Genomic DNA, 24,389 nt, shown 5'->3' with positions numbered 1-24,389 from the left:
TACCGTGGGGGGACTGCTGCCCAGACCCCCTCCTATGCACAGAGTCCCATTGCCCTTCCGGCACCTTGCTGACCTCCCATACTGGTGTCCCTGGCACCTCGTCTCCTGGCTCACCCTCACCTCCTGTTTGGCTTGCCATCTTGGCCCCCTCTCCAGCCTGTGTCCTGGCTCCTGCCCTGTGGCCTGGCTCTTTGGCAGGACTCCTGGCTGACCAGACACTTGCGTGACTGTTGGTTCCTTTGGCTGAGCTCCCTAAACCCTGCAAGCTCTCTTCCTGGCTTTAGACCCTCAACGGAACCCAGACACTGCTTCTGGAAACATCCAAACAGTAGCTCTCAGCTCCCTGGTGAGATGTTCTTGACAAAGGCCAGACTTTCCTATAATCAGAGAGGTTCGGCCTTGGGCCTGTGTGATCCCCTGAAGTCACAATTCCTGGGCCCTGCCAGCCAGCCATCTGTAGGTAGGGTGACCATATAATATATTATACATATTGGGTCACCTTAAAAGTGAAAGAGTGTGCTATTAATAACTTCCACTAACTCTTAAACAAAATGGAAATAAAGTCGATGGGAAATAGTTTCTGAAAGTTAAAAAAATAATAATAATAATTTCACCTGTACAATAGGATAAACAAGGGCCATCCCTGGCCAAAGGGAACGTATTCCGAGTTGTTGTCAGCCTGACTCCCCCCTTAAAACAACAAAATTGCACATTACTGCAGACAGACTCCGTACCAAGCACCACTGTCGGCACTTTATATGCCTGCCGTATTCATTTAATTCTTACAGTGATCTTATATATAAAATGGTGCCCTCACTTTGCAGAGGAGGAAACAGAAGCTCAAAAAGGTTAAATAATTTGTTTAAGGTTACCTTTAATAAGTGATACACCCATGCCTGACTCCAAAGCCTTTGTTTTTAATCCCTCCTTTGGGTCCCAACCTGTCTAATAATGGAATCAATAAAAATGAAACCTTTGGTGGAGAGACTATAGAGACATTCCCCAAATCAAAAATGAGTTATGTTCCAGAGGAACACTTGTACATTGGTGGCTTGGAATTTGAAATGCATTTTCCCATGGAGAAAAAAAAGTCTAAAATGGTGGTTAGGCTCAAAGACCAACCAACAAAAGTCTACGCAGACTGTAATTTCATTGTGGTCTACTTCTCTATGTAATACTAAACTGGAATAGGAAGCAGAAACCTTAGGTTTGCATCATTGTTTTTTTACTTATTGGCTGTACGACTTGGCGCAGGTTACTTAACCTCTCTGTGCTCAGGTTTGTCATGAAAATTGAGAAAATGTCTAGCATCTAAAAATTACAAGAATCATAGGAGATAATGTACATAAAAGTCCTTTAAAAAAATAGCACTTGTAATACCATGTAGGTACTGACTACCACTTACGACATTGCCAGAGGCAAGTCAGGTTTTCAAGAACCCTAACCCTGACCCTCAAAGTGGAAGCAAAATCCCCTCCAGGACAGGTGGGGTACTGGGAGGACAGGTGACCAGGCCAGAAAAGGGCTGGGGACCTCTGGGGAAATGTGTCCTCCTCAGGTGGAGCTGGTGGCACTGCAAGTGGGATAGGAATTGGGAAGAGGGATGCAGGAGGAGAAGGGTGTGGAGGAAGAAGAACACACAGCAAACAGAGAAAGGTCCAGAGTCATGAATTATTGGGTACATCAAGAGTGAATGAGAAGTGGAAGTTGGGGAGTTTGAAGAAGATGGTAAACCTGGGCCTGGGTCTGGAGTACAAAGCCACTGAGACTCCCAAACAAGAACTTTGTGGAGAAGTGCTTGAGGTTCATTATTTTGGCAGCAATATGCAGGATGAACGGGGACAACAGAAGACCGCAATGCAAATGTGAATTATAAGGTTGGTCAAGTAATTCAGACATGAACTAATGACATTCTTCTTTGGATGGTAGTTATGGGAATGGAGAAGGAACAAATCAAAAGATCTTATAAACTCAACATAGAAAAGATGTCAGTTTCCCCTTAAATTAACTTACAGGCTTAATGCAATTCCTATCAAAATCTCAGCCAGATTGTTGTTGTTGTTTTGTTTTGTTTTTTACATAGACAAGCTTTTTCTAAAATGTGTATGGAAAGCCACAGGCTCTCAAATAGCTAGAAGAAGAAGAAAATGGGAAGACTCAGTCTACCCAATGTTAAGGCCTTGTACAGAGCTGCACCATAACGGCAGTGTGGTACTGGCGGAGAGATGGACACACACCAATGGAACAGACTAGAGAACCGGGAATAGCCCCATGCAAGTACACCCAACTGATTTTTGACAAAGGTACAAAAACAGTGCAATGTAGGAAGGATAGCTTTTTCAAAAAATGGTGCTAGAGTAGTCACAGGCCAAACAATGAACCTCGACCTAAACCTTATAAAAAGTTAACTACAAATGGATCGTGGACTTAGATGTAAAATGCAAAACTATAAAACTTTTAGAAAAACATTTAAAGAAAATCTTTGGGATCTGGGACTAGGCAAAGAATTCTCAGACTGGACACCAAAAGCACGATTTATAAAAGGAAAAAGTTGATCAATTGGAATTCATCAAAATTAAAAACCTTTTCTCTACAGAAGACCCTGGTTAAGAGGTAAAAAGACAACCTACAGAAGGGGAGAAAATATTTGCTAACTACATATATGACAAAGGACTATATATAGAATGTATCAAGAACTCTTAAACTTTAGCAGTAACAAAAAAAACGAAAAACGATCCAATTAGGAAATGGGCCAAAGACATGAGCAAACATTTCACTGAAGGGAACATATCGATGGATAAGCATATGAAAAGATGTTCACCATCATTAACCACTAGAGAAATGCAAATTAAAATCACAATGAGATACATGTCATGTAGTCATTTCTAACTTTGCTGAGCCACACTTTTATGGTGTATGTTGAGGGTCTGGTGTGTAGAAATGAATAATTTAGCCGGCAAAAGAAGTGCATCGTGCGTATTGCTGCCTAAGTAGTGGACCTCAAGCTCTTCTCCACAAAGTTCTTCTTTGGGAGTCTCAGTGCCTTTCTACTCCAGAGCCAGTAGCCATCTCTTAAGGTGACTTGTTCTCCTCATTTTATCCTATACATTAAGTGTTCTAGTGATATCCCCAAATTTGGAGATCCACAAAGCTCTCCAAGGGCATTGCTCCCTAATGCCATATACAATTCCAGTGGGATTTAGTGACTTCAGACAGTAATTAGAGGAGTAGCTCCAGTGTCTATGAAAATTGGCGTCATTTGACCCCATCAGCACAGAGCCCGGACCACTGACCAGCTATGTGATGTGACAAGGGACCTCTTTCTTGTTACAAGGGACTCATGGTCCTCCTCTGGAAATTAGAACGATAATGCTTACCTTACAGGATATTGTGAGGATTAGATCAAAACTCGCGGATGTGAGGTACCCAGCCTCGTTCTCATCATGGGTGTGGATATTGTTTCTGTACACAAGCCAAAGCTGCAGTCTCCAGGAGGAATTTAAGAGACTTTCTCTGGAGTAGTTTAATTTTGTTGACCATATGGCCAAGAATATCTGAGACAATCCCATATTTATTGTGCTGCCTTGCTCTTCTCTTAATATGCTAATGCTTGTCCAAGCACGTATCTCAGTTGAAAAACCCATCACTGTAATAACCAGAAATCTGCTACCTCTCAGGGGTCTCCCAGATGTTCTCTCACTTTATGACATGAGACTTAAGAGTTCTGGGCACTCCTGGAATGTTGATCTAAACCATACCAGAACCCACATAGCACAGTTTAGCACAGCCTGGTCCCCACCACTTTCTTATGATGTTGATTGTTTTACTTTTTTATATTCATTGTCACATTCCTCATAGTAGAGTCTCTATGTTTCACAGCCTGATTTCCTATGACTCTGTGTGTGTGTGTGTGTGTGTGTGTGTGTGTGTATAATAGAATGTGTAGTATGGCTCTATGTGCTTTGAAAAAGTAGTTCTATCCTAGGCCAACAACTTCAAGGATTTTCCTGCTAATAAGCCCTCATCTTTATCTAGCTCTAGCAGTACTCTTCTAAAAACAGACTGAGGTCATTCATGTGTAAATGGAAACACACCAAGAAAAAAATTAATACCAAATGTACATCAAGATCAAAAGAAAAATAAATTTCTCAATGGAATACTCAAAGCTATGCAGAGAGCATTAGTTACTGATGGTTCACATAAAATTGAAGGTCAGAGCATGTTTCAGTAAAGTTCTGAAAAAGGCAGGGACCAGCCAGAGGCTATGATTTGAGAATCCCATAAAGATAATTTCCCAGAAAGTCAGATGAATCCTGAATTACACAGGGAATATGTTCCCCCAAAGCACTGTAATAAATGCAAAATATAAGTAGGAGCATCAAGATCAATGGAACATGGGAACTTCAACCAAAACATTTTCATTTAAAAACAAATACACAAAATATTGTAATGAAATTAGCAGTCATGAAGTATTGGATTACAAATTAACTTTGATGAATTTTCAAAATCAAAAATATATAGACACATCATGACAAATCATTCTCCTGATGACCATTGTCAGGTGAGTCTACAGAGGTTAAGTGTGACTCCTCAGGTCTAGTTACATTCATTTATGCATTCAAGCATGCATTCATTCAGGAAATTGTTACCGAGTACCTTGTAGGTGCCAGGCTGAATTCTGAAAAAAGGAGCAGAGTAATAGGCTGGTTAAGAGTGGGATTCAGGGTCAGAGAGACTCAGCTTAAATACTAGCTTCATGACGTGCAAACTGAATCTCTAAAATGGGATCATTATTACTTGGCTTGCAGAGTTGAATGGACTGAATGAAGTAATATAAATGAGATACTTAACCCAAGGCCTGGTGTGCAATTAATGTTCTAAGGAAAAGGGGAAGGTGGTACTCCAAAAATTTATACTCACTAAACTCAGAGATACCCTGGTCTTGCTCCCTCCTTTTATAAAAGAGTGCTGTAAAATACCCCCACCCATCCACACACTCATACAATTAAAAATATACTTGGTAGCCAAGGAGAACGGCCTCCAGGAGGTGGGAATATGCAGAGTTGGGTGTAGAAGACAAACCCATGGGAAGAGAAATCCTGATTAGATACCAGGACTGGCATCATCCAGGCTCTCTCTCCCTTTTCTCCCAGAGACCACCTCAGGCAATTAGCTACCCCTTCTCTCTACAGGGAGAGGAGTCCACAGACACTTTTGGACATCCAGATGCCTCTGAGCCATTGAGGATTCTGCCTTCCTGACACATCCAGACCTGCTGCTACCTTACCCCTTCCTCAGGTCCTCCTCATGTTGGAGGGAGCTAAATCGTGAGAGATGTCCCATGGAGAGGCCTAGGGTTGGCCAACAGGGCAAATAGGAGACAGGGAATAGTGCTTGTGGCTCTGTGAGTATAAGGCTTAAAGGGAACACTGTTGCAGAGCCGGAGGCAGCAAAGACTGGGAGATGGACTCAGAAATAAGGTTGCCATATTTAGCAAATAAAATGCAAGACAGTCAAATTTGAATTTCAGGTAAACAACAAATCAGGTTTTAATATATGCACCATACAATATTGGGGACATACTTACACTAAAAATTATTCATTATTTATCTGAAATTCAAAGTTTGAGTGGTTACCATTACGTTTAAGTAAAAGAAAGTTTCCTATATACCGTAGTCCTTTCTCTTCAGCACGCTTCTTCTCTCCATTCCCCTTTGCAGGTTCTGACCTTTCCTCTCTCTGAAATTCAGATTTAACTGGCTGCTGTGTATTTTCCCTGGTAACCTCAGAAAAGGAATTAGGAGAACAGCCTCTATTTCCCTGTGCACCCCACTCCTGCTGAAGGATGTGGTCCAGGGCCTTGGAGTAGATACTGAGTCAAGATCTCCATGTGCAAGGACATGGTGCTGGGTGCTAGGAATACAGAAATGAGTAAAACAGTCCCTGGTGTAGGGACCCACTCACTCTAGAGCACCAAAGTCCAATGGGACAACAATCACAGTAAAATTAACAACGGCAGTGGTCAATATTTATTGGGAGTTTATTGAGACATTGTTCCAAGCAGTTTGCGGATTATTTTATTTAAATTTCACATCTACCCTATGAGGTAGATTTTATTATTAACTGTAGTTGATAAATAAGGAAACTGAACATTATAAGAAAGATAACCATATAATTTTTTTTACCCAAATTGGGAAACATTTTTAAGTGAAAGGGATTACTATCCATAATTATACAGAAAACACAGGCGTAAACTGGAACTGACCCAGGACACCAGGATTATGGCATTGACTTACAGGAGATGCCTAGGTCTCAGTGGTAGAAAGTGGCACAGGGCTGTTTCGAACCTAGGCAGAATGGCTCCAGAACTTGTCTCCTTAACCAGGAACAGTGGAGGAGGAGGTTCATGTAGATGAATTCCCTCACAGTAGACTCAGATCCCTCAAGATGGGGCCTCCTGTTTTGCTTTCCATTTGTCCTTGGCACCTAGTAAATAGTACCCAGGCATAGAGTGGGTGCCAAAAATTCCTTGATGGACAAATGAATCTGGGAAGCCTTCCTGGAGAGGGTGGGACATGAGCACAGCGTGAATAATGGAAAGGACTAGGGCAGGGGCCCTTTCTCTTCCTTGATCTGTCCCTCTTCCCAGATGCTTGAGGGAGGATAAGTGAGAGAGGGCCACTAAGTGAGCTAAGCAAGTGATTCTACACCAAAATGTTGGGACATGAACGAGGAGAAGTCTGCACTCAAGACAATGTCATGAAGGTCTCTGTCAGCCCTTGTCCACCTCTTTTATGTGAACAGCCAGGTGCCCACTACCTGTTCTCTCCAGTCCATTTCAGATCTCCCAGATTGAAAATTAATCACATCACCTGGGTCCTGACCGTCAACTGCCCTCCACTGGGTCGTGTGGCACCAGGGCTGCTTGGTCCTCGATATAGAGCTGATACTCCCAGTAAATCCCTGGATCTCTTCACCCAGCTCAGGCCTGCTTTCCTCTGTGTTCCCACCGGAGCCCCTTGCCTGAGGCTACCCTTTAACACCATCAAGCCACTCTGAGAGGCCCCTCAGAGCCTGCCACTTCCCTCTCTCTTCGGGGAATTTAAGCCTGGAACAATCCATTGCAAACCTATACCCTCTTTAAAGAGGAACCATGAGATTTTTAAAACAATAAACAAACCCCTCCTCTTTGCTGAGGATCAGCTACTCTCTTTTTAAGAAGGGAAAGCAAATTTGTAGACGGGGAGAGACAGCTTCTGGCAGCTGACTCCCTTTTCTCTCTCTCCAGAAAGTTATCATTAAACCCAACTGACTCCTGCCTGACAGCTGTAGAATGAACAAGAAAGGGCTCTTCCTGACATTTTTGTTCTACCCACAATTTAACTGCATGTAATTGAACTAACTAGACTGTAAGCTGAGGTCATGGGCCGTGTATTGTAAGTATAAGATACTTATTTGAAGCCCCAAAGTCTGGCGCAGTGTTTTACATGTGGGCATCCAATAAACATACTTAATTCGGTTTGGTTGCTAAGAGGGCGCCTAAGTTTAAATACCCTAAATTACTTCTGACACCAAAGGGTTAGTTAGTCTGGGGCAGAGAGAGGTCTACCAGGCCCTTAAACTGTAATCCTCAAAATTGGAAAGAAAGGAAATCCTAATCAATTTTAACACTCCTGTCCCCTTTCCTCAGTCTCTTTCCAACTCCAGGGCTTTAGCAAGTGGATCTGGTGGCGTTAAGCAAGTTCCCAAACTTCCTATAGACTCATTTTTCTGTCACTGAATCATGCAGGTTCAATAGGTGGTCTTAAGGTCCCTTCTAACTCTGACATCTCAAAATTCCAGGATTCTAGTTAATCAATTGTCGGAGAGCAGGAATTGAGTAGGAAGTAGATGCTTGGGGGTTGGAGTGAAGTGGCTGGGAAGGAGAAAATAAATATGGAATTGGGGAGGGAAAAAGCACTGTAGATAAAGGAGTGCTTTGCATCTCGTCTGGTCCTTCCTAAGATGATGTCCTCTTGTTGTGTCCTACATGAGGTCCAGCTGATGCCCATACATCTGACCCAGTCTTTCCTTTCACTTATTTGTCTGTGTATATGCTCTGCCTTGTTCCAGCTATTGCTGCAGGCACAAGACAATTAGTAGACCAAGAGGTCATGGGCCATCTCGTATAAGTTGAGTAAGATAGACATAGTTCTACATGGAGTTTATGGAATAGAAAAAAAAGATGTTTAACAACTTAAAAACAACAACCACTCAATTAAGTATGAATTGTGTACCAGTTACTCTAAGACTATCTAATAAGTACTCCCTCCTTTTGGGAATCAGGGATGGCTTCCCAGAGGAACTAACTAGAGCTGAGTCACACAGTGCCTGGATTTTTCCCCAGAAGGTCTCTCTGCCTCTAGTTTCTCCTCACTATAATTGATCCTGACCAAGCTTTGAAAACATTGATTTCTTGCCATCATTTCCTTTATGAAAGCCTGCAGTGGCCGCCTTGTGTGCAAGTTTGAGGAGAGAGTCTCCAGTCAGAGCCTCATCTAGGCTGTTGTCCCCAGGATGGGCTGTTGGCGTCTGATGTCCAGAGCACCCCAGAGGCATCCCTGACCCCTTCCATGTACCCAAGAAAAGAGATCCGAACCTGAGCTTTATCATTTAAAAGCTGCCCATTCCTGCGCTGCCGTTGGATGGGATATGACTGCTGACATTTTCTACTGCAAACAGCAAACAGAAGAAATTCCAATTCTGAAGCTGGGCGAGGAGAGGAAAGGGTGAGAAGAACAAAAGTTAGACATTAAAGAGAACTGTTGGCTATCTAGCTCCTCTAACTCTAAAAATAAATGTGACTGAGTGTAAACAAGCATTTTCTTTACTAGTTGTCTACATCCTTTATATACTATTTACGACTTCCTCCTTCTTTGTGCCATCTTCATCACTGAGCCTTCATCCTAAATATACCTACTGAATGTTACTTCTAAAGACAGCGTTGAGGTCAGGGGTATAACAACCATGAGCGAGACGAGGAGTGAGCAGGTTCCGTGACTGCAATAGCGGGTTCTCCATAGGAGACGTTGCAGAGAATACTAAGTACTTTTTGAGCTGCAAAACCTCAGGATAAAAGCTTGAATATTATTATCCCTTACTGTGTTAACGAACCGCAGCTCACTACCAATTTTTGCCTTATTTTACGGAAAGGATAATACATTACCTGCAAAGGTAAAGGTGACGTCTCTGCAGGAGCAGAACTTTTTGTTGGGATGTGTCAGAGATTCCAAGAGAAAGTTTGGGAAGGGGGGACTGTTAGTCTCCAAAATGCTCTATATCATATCCCGGTAAGAAACTATGTTCCCTGGGGCCGCAAAACAGAAACTCATAGAAATTAGAGTATCTTGATTTGCATCATCAAATAGCGTCCAGAATTCTTGATAACACAGCAGAGATTTGTGTCCTGTTTTGGTGATTTGTTCCATTTGAGGTTACCGGAAAGGCTCTAGAGAGGACTTAGCTGGATTCTGAAGGATACAGGAGCATGGGGGTGGGTGGGTGGAGGGGAGTTTGTTTTAGAAGTAGGAGAGTGCAAAGGCATGAGGGGTGGTCTTCAGGGAACTGGGGAATTGCATGAGACTAGAGAGGGTGGTATTGGGGGAAGGTCACAAAGAATCCAGCCTGCCCTGCTATGGACCGTGTGTTCTTCACTAGGGACTCACACAATCAGATCTGTGTTTTTGAAAGCTCCTTCTGGCAGCTGGCAGGGTGAGAGATTGAGGAGACTCCTAGCCCTAAAATTCCCAACAATGTCACTACTGCTCTGCCATCTCCCCAACCCTTTCATGTTCAAATGCCTCCATGAGCTCCTCCCAAATTCTTTCAACAAACTTTTTTAAGAGGACCTTTTTCAGAGTTTCTCCAAGGGTAATCCTGGGAATTTACAGGGGATTCTCCTGGAGTCTGCACTTAAGCTGCTGAAAGCCTTTTTCACGCCAATGTACGAGCACCTCCAGGAGGCTGGCTTCCAGGCAGGCTTCCCTGCCTCTGTTTCAACCATTGGATGTGGTCATCCCTCCAAGCCCTGAGTCCCGTGGTAAATTCTGTGAATTCTGTAGATTCAGAGTCGTAAAGCATGAACACCAAGGAAGTTTCAAGTACTAATAGAAGGGCATGCAATTTGATTTTTTTTTTCCTTTTGCTCATCTATATTTAAAATGTTTTCTACTTATAGTATTTGTATAATAAGAACAAAAGTTAAATAAAATAAAGTTAATGAACACCTAGTATTTGCAAGCACTGAACAAACTCATGGAAGAAATGTATTGCCCCAAAAGGGTTACACACAGCAGGGAAGTGCCGTTGTTTTCAGCAGGAAAGAGAGGCCTTGTAACAACAGGAAGCACTGGAGGCCACAGTACCCAGCCCTCCAAGCAAAGCTGTTCTGGAAACAATGGCCGCCTGTGGCTCAGGAATATTGGGCAGGAAATGAAAGGATGCTGGGAGGCGGGGGTGTGCAGGGAGGAGCTGATAAGCGCTACCTGGCCCTTCTTCACATAGACCTAACGGGCCACTGATGAAGTTGTTTTTTTCTAAATGCTCCTCATCTTTCATCAGCAAAATTGATTTAAAAAAAACAGAAATGAAAAAGAACCCATGGTGCCATAGGTCTGGAATCCATTAGGAAGCTGAGCCTCCTGGGAAACCAGAAGGTACAATAAGCCAGAGAAGGTATTTCTTGCTCTCAGGGCATAGTCACATCAGTCAGGGGACCTTCTGATGACCTCAGCGCCATTTAAAGCTAAGTCCCTGGAAAACTCCAGCCTCCATAATAATAAAAATAGCATTGGGGTTAATAGGAGTCCAGCTATACCAAAGGAGGTTTGTATGCATAAACCTTCTGAGACTGAAGATTGAATTTGTTTAACACAAATTTCCATTTAGATGGGTGGGGCAAGTTGGGGAGTCATTGACAATACAAGTGAGAAACAAAAACACAACTAACAAACAGAGAATGATGCTAATGCCTTGCCCTAGAAAACGTAGGCATAAACCAAAACCAGTAGGAGTGAGGGCCTGAACATTGCAGGAAGAAGTCAAATCTGCCTTCTTAGTTTCTAGCCCAGATTCTTCTCCCCAGCTTCATCCAGGAGGTTCACAGGTCAGGGGATGTTAGGCCTGAAGAAACATTAACAATAATCTAGGTCCAGAACTTGTTCCTTGGATTTACGAAAAGTCTGAGGCTGGGAATGGCTACTTTCTGCTGGAGGACACAGCTTGTTCCGGTGGCTTTAGATGATATGTACATAGCACCTAATACCTGTGAGATGCCCGGGGGACTTTAAAGAGGAGAACAGTACTTTCCTCAGAGGTCTGAAATCTAGTACCTTGGAGGTCAGGACTAGAACCCCGGTTTCTTAACTTTTTGTCTTAAGTCTTTCTCCCTCATCAGCTTGTTCTTAGACATGAAATCACCTCTAATTTTGCTGCTTTCTGGTCTTCCCCAGACCTGGTGTGTGCCTCTGTTTCCCTAGTGTGGAGGTTATGCTTATAAAATGTACTGGAAAGTGCATGAACTTGAGATTCAGATAGGCTTGTAATTGCACCCCAGCTTTGCCATTAGCTGTTGGGCCGTGGACAAGTAATCCAACCACACCACATCTTAGTTTCCCATCTATAAAATGGGACTAGTAATACCTGCACTTCACGGTTGTGAGAATTAAATGAAATAATGATTGTTAAGCATGAGATGCCACATAATATTTGGTTAGTGCATCCCATGACCACCCACTAGGCATGCAAAAAAAAAAAAAAAAAAAAGAAAGAAAAGGTGGCCTGGACACACTCCAGTGAGAAAAATACTTACATTGTCCTCATTCTTAAGATGATTGGTGTTAGTGGAACATATAATTCAAGAAGCAGGTTTATTTTCCCTGTTTATCTCTCATTGACCTGCTCAGCGCCCATCCCTTCTCCCGCTGTTCTCTCTGGGGCATGTGTGGTCATCCTCTTTATCCATCTGTAAGAAAGAGCCTCCATCCGTGTCATCCCAAGAAGCAGGTGGTAAGAAAGAGAGAGACTACTAGTCCAGAAAATAAAGTCTTGATTGGGTGATTCAAGCTGACTGTGATCTTTATGCAGTTAAATTGAGGTTTTAAGTGATTTGTTGACGATGGAAAGGAAACTGATGCCCATGAGCCGGGCCTGAGGATATGCTGGGGGATGCCTGAAAGATTTTTCTGTCATCTGTGAGCAGCCCTACGGGGTGAGTGATGTCTACTCCACAAATCTCCTGAGAACAAAGCCAGTGGGAAGGATGAGCCATAAAAGTCTTTGTAAATGAGGCAAAGCTTAGCAGCCTCCATTTTCAGCAACGGGACAAAATCCTTCAGCACAGTTCCTGTGTACAAGGTGAACAGGGCCACCTCTAAGCCCAAGGCCACGTGGGGGCTCTTGGGAGGCTTGTTTTCTAAGTTTGACGTTGCATCACTCATCATACCCCACCCTTTTTTCTACTCAGCACCACCCTTCCTTGAGGCCACAATCACCAGCCTACCCCAAACACATCCCCCCCAGAAGCCCTGTGACAGACCCTCCCAGGCTGTTTCCATTTGCTCATTAACTCACTGATGTGTGGTCCCAAAGATTTCACCACCCTCAACCAGCCTCATATCTTGAAGTCAGAAAGGCATTTATCTTCCTCAAAGAAATTTCAGGGAAAGAAAAAAAAAAAAAAGATCCTTCTCTCCTCCTTTTCATTCTTGACAAAGCATGAGGTCCTTTCCACTGACCCTAAAGAGGCACCTTATTTTTTATTTTTGGAGTGATATATTTGTGGTAAGTCTTTCCTCATAGTCCTCCTGAATGATTTGTAGTAGGGGAGTTTTATCTTCAAGGTAGTGTTCTAGAAAGATTTGTCTGGCAGTAGAGATCAAGATAGAATGAAATCTACCTAGGCTGTCATTAAAAATTCCGCCAATTTATCTGGATGTTTCTCTTCCCCCTGATTGGTCTAATCAGCATTCCTGGAATGCATTACATTATTTCTTGGTATCCCTCCATGTTTATACCGTTCCCTGCTCTGGCCCCACCAGACAGTGGGTGACATTTACTAAGTGCTTTATTAGATGCCAGGCTATTGTATTATTGTGTCACAGGTATCATGTCATATCACATCATAGCTTCTCAAATCACCCCTATGAACCAGTGTCAGAGTTCTTATTAAATCGCCTTCATTTGTCCATTTTTATCCACGTATCTCGCAACATTGTGAGCCTTTCAGGGGGAGGGTCCTGTCTCAGCATTCTCTACCACATGCCCCTCATACAGTTGGCTCTCTATAAATGCACACAGTCTGTTCTTGCTCAACACTTAAAAGCCCTGCCTGACTTCCCCCACCATGTGTAATCTTTTTAGAAGAACTTCTGTTACATTTTTCGTGCCTCTCTAAGGCCCTTCACATATTTTGCTTGATATTTTCATACGGGCGAAGTTACTTAATACCTCTGAGCTTTAGTTTCCTCCTTTATAAAGCAGGCATAAATACCCTCCTCATAAGGTGGTTGTGAGGCTTGCAGTGGGTACAAATCATGGGCAAAAGTGTAGCACTCAGGGATTGGCACATAGCAGGTGCACAATAATTGTCCATTCCCTTCTTGGCTTCTTGAGGACAAAGATCTTTTTCACTTTTTTGTAAACCCTGGAGCTACATAGGCCCTCCATACATCTGATTTGGTGGAAGGAGTTGCCATTGGGAAGGAGTGGGTGTATTGATAGTAGAGACCTAAGGGCCCTGCTGGGATGTGTCAGGGTTAGAACCAGAGGGAGGACCTGGTCACTTCCCCAGGGAAGAGCTGACTTGACGTGGCATCTATCTGAGACCCTGAAAGTGAAGAGGAGAGGGGACTCCAGGATGCAGTCTGCCATCAGGAGCCTCGTCCAGCAGCGAAGCAGAGCGAGTCCTTGGCCACACCAGGCCAGCAGGTTAGGCAAATACTTCTATTTAACAAGGAGTAATTTCCGCAACAGGGTCGTTGGAAAGAACTTCAACAAACATTTAGAAATTGCCTCACTCACTCTAGAAAGCCCTCCGGCTTCTTTAATGAAACTTGTTTTTCAAAAACCAATTTCTTTCTTTAAAAAAAAATTATTTGTGCTACATCCTCATTACAAAAAAAAATTCAGAAAAGCAAAATGAAAAATAAAGAAAAGCAAACATTATTTGTTTTCTACCACCAAGACGTTAACTACGTCTATTAACTACACACACTATTAACATTTCACTGTGGTCATTTTTAGCATTTAAAATATTGGGAAGGATGGCATAAAACAGAAACAGTCACTCTATACTCTTTATATTTGTGTATCTCTTTCATTTTTGAATCTTTAAATTATTTTTTCTACTCTTATTGAGATACAGTTGACATCCGTCACTGTGTAATTTTAAAGTGTATAGAATACTGGTTTGACTTACATATATTGTGAAATGATTTCCACAGTTAGTTTAGTTAGCATCCATGAACTCATACAATAAAAAGAGAAAGCAAAATAAGAAACAAAAATGTTTTTCTTTGCAGGGAAAACACGATTTACTCTCTTAACTTTTACATATATCAGACAGCGATTTGAGCTGTAGTTACGCTATACTCATACTTTATGTCCCTAGTACTTATTTACCTTGTCACTGGAAGTTTGTACCTTTTCCTCACGTTTCTCCAACTCCCCCTCTTCTACCTCTTTCCCCTGGTAACCACAAACCTGATCTCTTTTTCTGTGAGTTTTTGTTGTTGTTGTTGTTTAAGATTGCACATATAAATGAGATCATGCAGTATTTGTCTTTCTCTGACTTACTTCACTTAGCATAATGTCCTCAAGGTCCATCCATGTTGTCCCACATGGCAGAATTTCCTCATTTTTTAATGGTATATATATGTACCACAACGTCTTTATCCATCCATCTGTTGCTGGACACTTAGCTGGTTTCCATGCTTGGCTGTTGTAAATAATGATGCGATGAACAGGGTCTTTTATAGTTACTGTTTTTATTTCCTTTGGATATTTTCCCAGAATGGACTTGCTGGAGTATATGGTAATTCTATTTTTAATTTTTGATGATTCTCTATATAATTTTCCATAGTGGCTATACCAGTTTACAATCCCACCAACAATGTACAACGGTTCCCTTTTCCCCACACCCATGCCAGCATTTGTTATTTCTTGTCTTTTTGATCATGGCCATTCTAACAGGTGTGAGGTGATACCTCATTGTGGTTTTGATCTCCCTAGTGACTATGATATGAGCATCTTTTCACGTACCTGTTGGCCTTTCATATATCTTCTTGGAGAAATTTCTATTCAGATCCTCTGCCCATTTTTAAACTGAATTATTTGTTTTTGTGATATTGAGTGGTATGAGTTCTTTATATATTTTGGATATCAACCCCTTATCAGATAAATGGTTTGCAAATATTTTTTCCCATTCCATAGGTTGCCTTTTCACTTTGTTGATTGTTTCTTTTCCTGTACAGAAGCTTTTTCATTTGATGTAGTCCCACTTGTTTATTTTTTTATTTTGTTGCTTGTGCTTTAGATGTCACATCCAAAAAATCACTACCAAGACCAATGTCAAGGAGCTTTTTCCTATGTTTTCTTCTAGGAGTTTCATGGTTTCAGGTTTTACATTTAAGTCTTTAACCCATTTTGAGTTAATTTTTGTAAGTAGTGTAAGATAGGGGTCAGGTTTCATTCTTTTACATGTGAGTATCCAATTTTCCCAGCACCATTATTGAAGAGACTGTCTTTTCTCCACTGAGTGTTCTTGGATATCTTGTCAAATATTAGTTGATTGTATATGTGTGGGTTCATTTCTGGGCTCTCAATTCTGTTCCATTAATTTATTTGTCCATTTTCATGCCAGTACCATACCGTTTTGATTACTGTCACTTTATTGTATAGCTCAAAGTCAGAGATATTTTTCATTTTTATAAAAATCAACATATATTGCTTTTGTAACTTTTTCAAAAGGAATTTAAAAATAGATATTAACCACTAGGTGTTGAACACCTGAAAGCCATCACCACCATAAGGTAGGCTGTAGTGGTAGAATTTCAGGCATTTGGGTAGTCAACGGCAAGGAAACAATTAGCTCTCCTCAAATGGTGCCTCCATACATGACCACCAACTCGTGAGACCTGCAGTCCTGATGGGGAGGGTTTTTTGTGTAGCTTGGTGCTGTTTCTATGCCTCCTCAATTGTGGTACCATGAAAAAAAGTGTGGGCTTTAGAGTCAGACAAACCTGGGTTTGGTTCCCACCTCTGGCATTACTAGTATACTGCATGGTGTTGGGCAGCTTACCTAACCTCTCTGAGAATCAGCTTTCACATTTTCAAAATGGAGAATTTTACCTGTTTTGTGGATTGGCTATGATTATAGAATGGAGAAACCTTTTTCTTTTTTTTAAGAAAGCACCTAATGCACTGTCTGACACGTAGTAAGTGTTTTCTTCGTTGAGGGACCCAGGTAACAATGGAACACGGAAAATGGCCATCTGGAGAAAAATGACCAATCTCCTGTTCAGTAAACCATTTCAAGTGCTCGTGTTTTCAAGGCTCTTCTAGATGAATGAGACCCAGTACTGTCCTCAGTGCCCCCAAGGAACTCGCAACTTAGTAATGGCAATGACAAAGATACAGGCAGCACTTAACACCTATTGGAGGCTTGCAATAAATATTTGTTTAATTGAATTTTTGATTTAAAAAAATTGTAGAAAAGGTAATATATTTTTATTGTTCAAAATTCAAAAATACAAAAGAATATATAAGGAGAATATACAATCTCCTTCTTTCTCATAGCCCTAGCCCCAGCCTCCCAGTTCCTTTTCCTGTAGGCAACTAAAGTTATCCCTTTCTTATGTATCCTTCCACAGATATTGAAAACATATACAAATGACTTGTATATCTATTCTTTTATGCTCTCACTTTAGAAAGCAGATGGTAGCCTAATATTATGCCGGTCTTCACCTTGTTCTTTTTGTTTAACAGTATGCCTTAGAGACGCCCCTGCATCAGTACATGAAAGTGCCATCATTCTTTTTAATGATTATATGGATTCCACTATGTGCATGCTCCATTCCTTATATAGGCAGCTTCCCATCAATGGGCAAGCTTGTGCTATTACAAAAATTGCTGCAATGAATAACCTTGTACATATGAAACTGTTCTAGAATTGCGGTAGTGAAAATGTTCTGAAATGTGATGGTTGCTTAATTCTGTAATGTACTAAAAACCACTTAATTGCATATTTTGAAACAGTGAGTGTTACAGCATTTGAATTGTATCTCAATTTTTTGAAAGGTCAAAAGTTACCCCCCCCCCAAAAAAAAAATGGAAAAATGGAAAGAAAGGAAAAAAAGAAACTTCTCTCCAAGGAAGACAGACCAAAGCCTGAACATATTACAAATTTATTTTTTTTCTTTAGAAAATTAAAAGGCAGTTAATTTGCTTTTTTTAAAGAACAGAGAACATTAAACTTTAAAAAATAAATACCACAAACTTTCAAACTTTTCTTTAATTCCACATTAGGCCAGGAGGAAGAGGGTAGAAACAAGTTAAAATAAGGAAGAGAAAGAATCAAAGAAGGAAACATGGGGGTGTAGGGGTACGGCGACGTCTGGGCAAGCTGAGACTCTTAGAGGCTGGAGCGGAGCATGACACAAAGAGATGCAGTTGCAGGACAGAGAAAGGGTGGGACAGAAATAAAGAGCAGGGACTAGCAGAGGGGGAGAGAAATTATGGGAGCCACAGTGACAGTGCTTGGATTCCCGGGGGAGGAAGTTAGGAGGTTCTCTGCTGACAACCAAGAATAATGAAAAAGTAATTGAAATCTTTACTTCGTCTCTTGAAAAGAATGCCATAGAGCAGGCTCATTCCCAGCACAGCAAAGCTTCTTAAGTCCTCATCTCTCTCCTGTGCACAGCAGCAGATTCTCAAAAGATTTCTTCCCTGTGTAGTGGCTCATCTCCCCGCAAGTATCAGTTCTTCTTCACCCACAGGTGGCTCTCTGTCATTTCTCTCACTTCTGTCAAAATGATGAATGTATTTATCATGACCATGTTTCCTCGGCTTCTTCACAATACCTGCCTCCTGCCTCTTCCCTGCTTTCTCCCACTGCAAATTACTTTGTAGTGTCTAAAGGAATCGTACTCTATGTGCTCTTTTATAGTCTGGCTTCTATCAGCCATGTGATGTATCATGTCTTGTTATTGCCGAGTGGTATTTCATTGTGTGTATACACCACTAGACATTACTTTGAAGATGAGGACCCACAGAGTAGATGAAATCCAAAGAGGACAAAATCCAAAATAGGGAGGGAGGGGTGCCATATTTCCCTAAAACACAAATGCAGTTTGCACTGTGAAAGAATTCAGCTGCCATGACCACATAACCAAATAAAATTGTGCTTGTTCTAATCTCTATCTCCAGATCTGATCAGGTTCCGGCCACACAGGGAACTGGGGCAGCTTAGCAGATTTTACTTCTGGCGGTGGTGCTGGGGGGAGGGGGGGGGAGACTCAGACAAATGATTTAGCTTCTGGCTTTTTTTGCACTAAACCCTTGAAGAAGATACCGTGTTTCCCTGAAAATAAGACCTAACCGGACAATCAGCTCTAAGGCTTCTTTTGGAGCAAAAATTAATACAAGACCCCATATTATATTATATTATATTATATTATATTATATTATATTATATTATATTATATTACCCAATCTTATACTGTAGTAAAATAAGACCTCTTATATTAATTTTTGCTCCAAAAGACTCATTAGAACCAATTATCCGGCTAGGTCTTCTTTTTGGGGAAAAATGGTCGGAATTGAGGAAAGAAGGTCCCACGCTATTTATAAGTATAAAAGATCTTTTAGTTGTACCAAGTTGGATCAAATGAGACAAAGGACATTAAAGCGTTTTGTAAACTGTAAAGCGTAAATCAAAGGCAAGGTTTTCTTTTCCATCCGAAACCACCTCAAGATTTATTTTGTGCTCAAATTAAAATTTAATGTTTAAGATTGCTGATCCAGGAAAAACAAAACGAAACAAAAAAGAGACTTAGAGAGCCATCAGTGAAACAATTCAAAGAAGTTATGATGTTATATTATAATCAGCAACTGTGTGTACCTCTGTAGGAGGAGATTTAAAGTTCTTTGGGTCCTTGATAATTCTCACAGAACTAGCTCTGTGACTCCAACCCCAACGTAACTCCTTCTCATGTCTAATTGACAATGGAAGCTTTCTTTCCATCTATAACTACTCAGCTATTTTGTATCAAGCTTCTACCCTGTTCAGAATCCTAGGGTGTCCCCGGTTTGGTTGGACCCCAGGGACAATAATCTAAAGCATTTTGAGACTTCAGTAAACTGTTAGTAGCTCCTGCAACACCATCTACCTGTATTACCTTTAGACTCCTGCTACCTTAAGTGTGGGGTTCACAATGGCAATATCCCTAATCACCTGGGAATTTGTTATAAATGCACATTCTTGACATCTCCCACCCGACTGCAATCTGCATGTTAACAAGATCCCAGTAATTTGTACGCACATTAAAGAATGAGAAGCTCTGGTCTAGAATAGTGGTTCTTCAACTTTGGTGTGCATCAGAATTTCCTGGAGGCAGCTGCTGCTTCTGGATCTGATTTAGGCACCACAGTCTGAGAACCACTGCTCTGAGCTATAGAGCTACGTAGGCTTAGCAGAGATTAAGTGGATCCTTTCCCATTTATTGAGTATGATGGGGAATTCCTATACCTTCCATCTCAGCCTGAGATGAGAATCCAGGAAAGCTGACACTCTTTAGGGACTGCGACCATGCCTCTTCCCATGGGTTGTTTTAATACTGGCTCCTGTTTAAACAGAGCCGTGGACCAGAGGTCCTAGGGCCTCTGTTCCAAAGCTAGAGTAAATTTATGGCAGAGGCTCCATCTGGGTATTTGTTTTGCCCGTCTTTAAAACAAACAGAGCCTGAGGTGCTGCAGCTGAGAGCTATGGAATGGGAGGTCCCTATCTGAAACAGGATGGAACAGGCTCCTGACCCCAAACGGCCTCTTTCATGGAGTGTTCTTTATGAAGTCCCTTCGAGTCCGAGGTGTTGCCTTCGAGTTCTCCTTGGGAATGCTCAGAGTCCACTTGTGCCCTGCACAGCACAACAGCCATATGATACCCTGGCACAGACACACACTGTGCAACACACCAAGGCCAAGCATAGCTCCAGGGCTGCTAACTCAGACTCAGTACACTGTAGGATCCTGCTGCCTTTGTGTTATTAAGATTCACTTAAATGCATAGAAGGGAGACCTCAGGCGAGCAAAATTACCTACAAAGAGAAACATTTAACCAAAGAAGGACACAAAAGCCATTCTGAATAATAGACATGCGGGTTGACTGGTAACAGGTTGGTCAGCTCTACCTCAGTGGCCCATTGGATGAGAGGAGGCAAACTGTTTTCACCAAGATTGTGTCTCACAAATTATAAATTTACATCATAGATAAGCTTCAAATAGAAATACTGTCATTGTAGAATGCTTGTTATACACCAGGTTCTGTGCTAAATTTTTACAGGTATTACTTCAACGCTAGCTATGAGATTAATGTCACTGTTACCCTCATTTTACAGATGTGGGAGCTGAGGGACAGAATTATTTCATAGTTTGCCCAAGATTACAAAGGCAGGTTGGCAGCCTAACCTGTGCTCTCAACTGAGCACCTAAAATTATAATTAGTAGTTGAAGGAAATGATGGGGAGTTGTTAGAAAGTAGGTGAATCTTCATGTGGCAGGTTACAGAACAACAGCTTGGTGTGGTAAGGAAAGAGTCAACCATTATTGTGCACAACAGGGATTTAAAAAACAAAAAACAATTTTGTTTAAACGTTGGCACTCTGCTTGCTTGCTTATTTTATTTATTTATTTACTTACTTATTTACTTACTTACGGACATGAGGGTATGAGACAAAAGCCATGTTTCCCCGAAAAATAAGACCTAGCCAGACAATCAGCTCTAATGCGTCTTTTGGAGCAAAAATTTATATAAGACCCGGTATTATATATTATATTATATCATATCATATCATATCATATCATATCATATCATATCATATCATAGACCCGGTCTTATATTATAGTAAAATAAGACCAGGTCATATATCAATTTTTACTCCAAAAGATGCATTAGAGCTGATTGTCTGGCTAGGTCTTATTTTTGGGGAAACACGGAATCTAGCTAAGAACCCTATTTTATAAAACAGATCAAAGTATAGCTCTTCTGGTTGAAGCCAGGCAGAGGCTCTGGACTCCTGCCCACTCTCACATCCCCTCCATCACATCCCATGCCCAGTCCATGTTTACTCACAGGGAATGGATCCACCTCTGTGGTCTTTGGCCTCAATAGTTCCAATCCCAAGGCCACTCCCTGGGGGTAACTAAGAAGCTTTTCCCTAGTTCCAGTCCTGAAAGACAGGTGCAAAAGCATACATGTGGCCTGGACGGGAGTGGTTCTGAGGATGCACGACCTTTGAGAGAGGGGCAGAATACTTTAAGTGTGACAAATTTTACTGAGCACCTAAAATTATAATTAGTAGTTGAAGGAAATGATGGGGAGTTATTAGAAAGTATTGTAATAGCAAATCCAGGAAGAATGTTGAGTCTGAATGCCTGGTGTCTACCCATGTAAAGATCCAGTCCAGTTTGGAATTGCATGCAAGCATGATTATGTGCATTAAGCATTAATAGATTGGCATTAGTCTAATCTAAGGCATTAATGGATTGGGTATGTTTTGGGGAAGTGAGCACAGTGCTAACTCAAGCACTAGTTTATGGAGTCAGTTTCCACACTACCTCTATGCCTGAAGACTTTAGCATCTGGGCTTGGGTAGTTTTATACCATGCCACCATCCATAGCACTCTCCAGAGGGACCACAGGTGGCTCTGCCCAAGGACCAAAGTGGCAAGTGACTTGCCACTCTCTCCATGCCATCTAGAAGGCTTATGGCTGTCATTCTGGGTCACTGAGCTAGCTGGGCCAGTCACGATCACCGCCAAGGAGAGAACAGCATAGATTCTTCTACCCGGGCCCTGAATGTCTGGAGTGGCAGAAATTCAAGAGGCCATGTTGGTCCCTTTTACGTATGTGGTGCATTCAATCAATTACTGGATTGACCCATTTGATGGTGGTGGTGGGACGGGTGGTTCTCACCTTAAAAAAACAAAACGAAACAAAACAAAACACTTTAACATTAAATCCCATTTAACATTCTGGCAGATATTCTTCTAGGCTTTTTTCCTTTGCAATATTTTTTTACACAGCTGAATTCACAATATGTATTTGATTTGGGGTCTTGTTTTTCTTTTACCTACTTATAGCATAAGCATTGTCCCATGTGTTAATTACTTTTCATAAGCAGCAAGTAATCTTGAGTGAGGTAAATAAATTTATCTGCACCTTGGTTTCTTCATGTGTAGAACAAGAAATGGTTCTTCAATTTTATCACACAACAGTCACCTGGAAGGCTTTTTAAAAGACAGACTGCTGGGCCCCACCTCCAGAATTTCTGATTTAGTGGGTCTGGAGAGGGGCCTGGAAATTTGTATTTCCAACAAGTTCCCAGGAGCTGCTGATGCTGCTGGTTAAGAGACCACACTTGGAGAATCAGTGAAATGAAGAGATCGAGTTGTGGGATTTCCAACTATTTACAAAATCTAAGTGTTTGCGTATTTTTCAAATTCTTAATTTAAAAAACAACAACACACCTAACTCTTAAAATATGTGAGTTTTCTGAACTTTAACAAAACCCCGTGTTTTTTTTAAGAAAATACCAAAGAACATCTACCACTTACAAGTAATTGTTTCCATTTGTAACTGACATGCGGTTCTTTTTGAAGTTACCTGGATTTTTAAAAGGATCTCTTTAAAGGACAGTCAGCCTTATATCTAATACTTCATTTTTTAAAAAATTTTCCTTTTCATAGTTCCATATGTATTGAAGAGCTGTGCAGAATTTATAGAGACTCATGGCATTGTGGATGGAATTTATCGGCTTTCGGGAGTCACCTCAAACATACAACGGCTAAGGTAAGCTAAAAGAATAGCCCCCAGAAGAATTCTCCCACGAGCCTTTCTCTGTCTATATCTCTGTCCTCAGGTGTGGGAAGTATTAAAAACCTGAAGGGACTGAGGGAAGTGTGGCAGGGAAGAAGTCAGGTGCTGATGTTTTGAGATGCCTGTTCTTAGTCTAACCAGGATGTCCTTTAGTCTGATGTAATTCTTTCCAACAAAAGTTCCTGAGGGCTTTCAATCTGTTTCTTTGTCTTGTACTAGATTTACCCTCTTTAGGTGGATTCAGTTGAACTCAAATGATTTTAATTACAAGTTAAGGAAACATGGTTTATTATCATTCACTTGCGTGCCCAAAGCTCAGTTAGATCCTGTTACACAGTGTTCAGAACTTGGAGATGGATGTGAGTTGTTCTGTTGGCAAACACTCAACATTTGATAGTTCATCTGGTGGAGAACTCAGAAGTCTGCATGATTGTGCATATCTCTAATTGATGCTGGTATTTTAAAAATTATTGATAGATGAATGATTTCCAATTCTATGGATTTATCCGAAGCAATTCTAAAATTTATCCTAGAATTTTTTGGAAGAAACTTCTATCACATTGAATTTAGAGGACAATAACCTTCACACAAAATGCAAATATGTGAAAGACAGTTTGGGGAATATAATCAATAATGTTGTAAAGATTTTGTAGGGTGTCAGATGGGCACATGTCTTACAAGGGAGACCACTTCATGGATGGTGTAGATGCTTGACCACTGCACTGTACACCTGAAGCTGAAGTTGAATAATGTTGTATGTCAACTGTAATTTAATATATATGTAGTCGCAGGATATGGAATACACCATAGGGAATAGAGTCAATGGAATTGTAACAGCTATACACGAAGTCAGAGAGGTAGTAGATTGGGGGAGGGGTATTATCACTTTGTGAGGGGTAAAATGTCTAACTATTACATTGTTTTGTACACCTGAAACTAATGATTAAAAAGACCACACGAATATGTGTGTGTGTATTTTATATGTATTATATATAAAATAAATATACAGTATATATAGAGGGTAAACATATGTAGTGTACAGAGCATATACACTATATATGCAATATATATACAGGGAGTGCCAAAACAATATATACGAGTGAACACTTTGGTCAACTAATCAGAAGTGTCTGGACGCTGATGGTTTTGTAATTGCAGAAGTCAAACATGACTTGTATTCATCATTTATTATCAGTATATGTTGACTATTGACTAATTTCAATAGTTTTTTTCCCTTTCTTAAAATGTATATATATATTTT

The 24,389-nt window shown here is 41.1% G+C and overlaps 1 protein-coding gene across 2 annotated transcripts in view; it reads left to right on the top strand.

Annotated features, from left to right (window-relative positions):
* ARHGAP31 (Rho GTPase activating protein 31) overlaps nucleotides 1-24,389 on the top strand; it is a 103,220-nt gene that overhangs the window by 34,913 nt on the left and 43,918 nt on the right. For both annotated transcript variants that reach the window (XM_019729678.2, XM_019729677.2), the window contains exon 2: nucleotides 22,999-23,101. In XM_019729678.2, coding sequence (XP_019585237.2) covers nucleotides 22,999-23,101 — 103 coding nt within the window. The remainder of the gene's footprint in view (nucleotides 1-22,998; nucleotides 23,102-24,389) is intronic.

This window comes from Rhinolophus sinicus, linkage group LG01, assembly GCF_036562045.2.
Source record: "Rhinolophus sinicus isolate RSC01 linkage group LG01, ASM3656204v1, whole genome shotgun sequence".
NCBI classification, from domain to species: Eukaryota; Metazoa; Chordata; class Mammalia; order Chiroptera; family Rhinolophidae; genus Rhinolophus; species Rhinolophus sinicus.
This window is presented reverse-complemented; position numbering and strand designations above follow the sequence as displayed.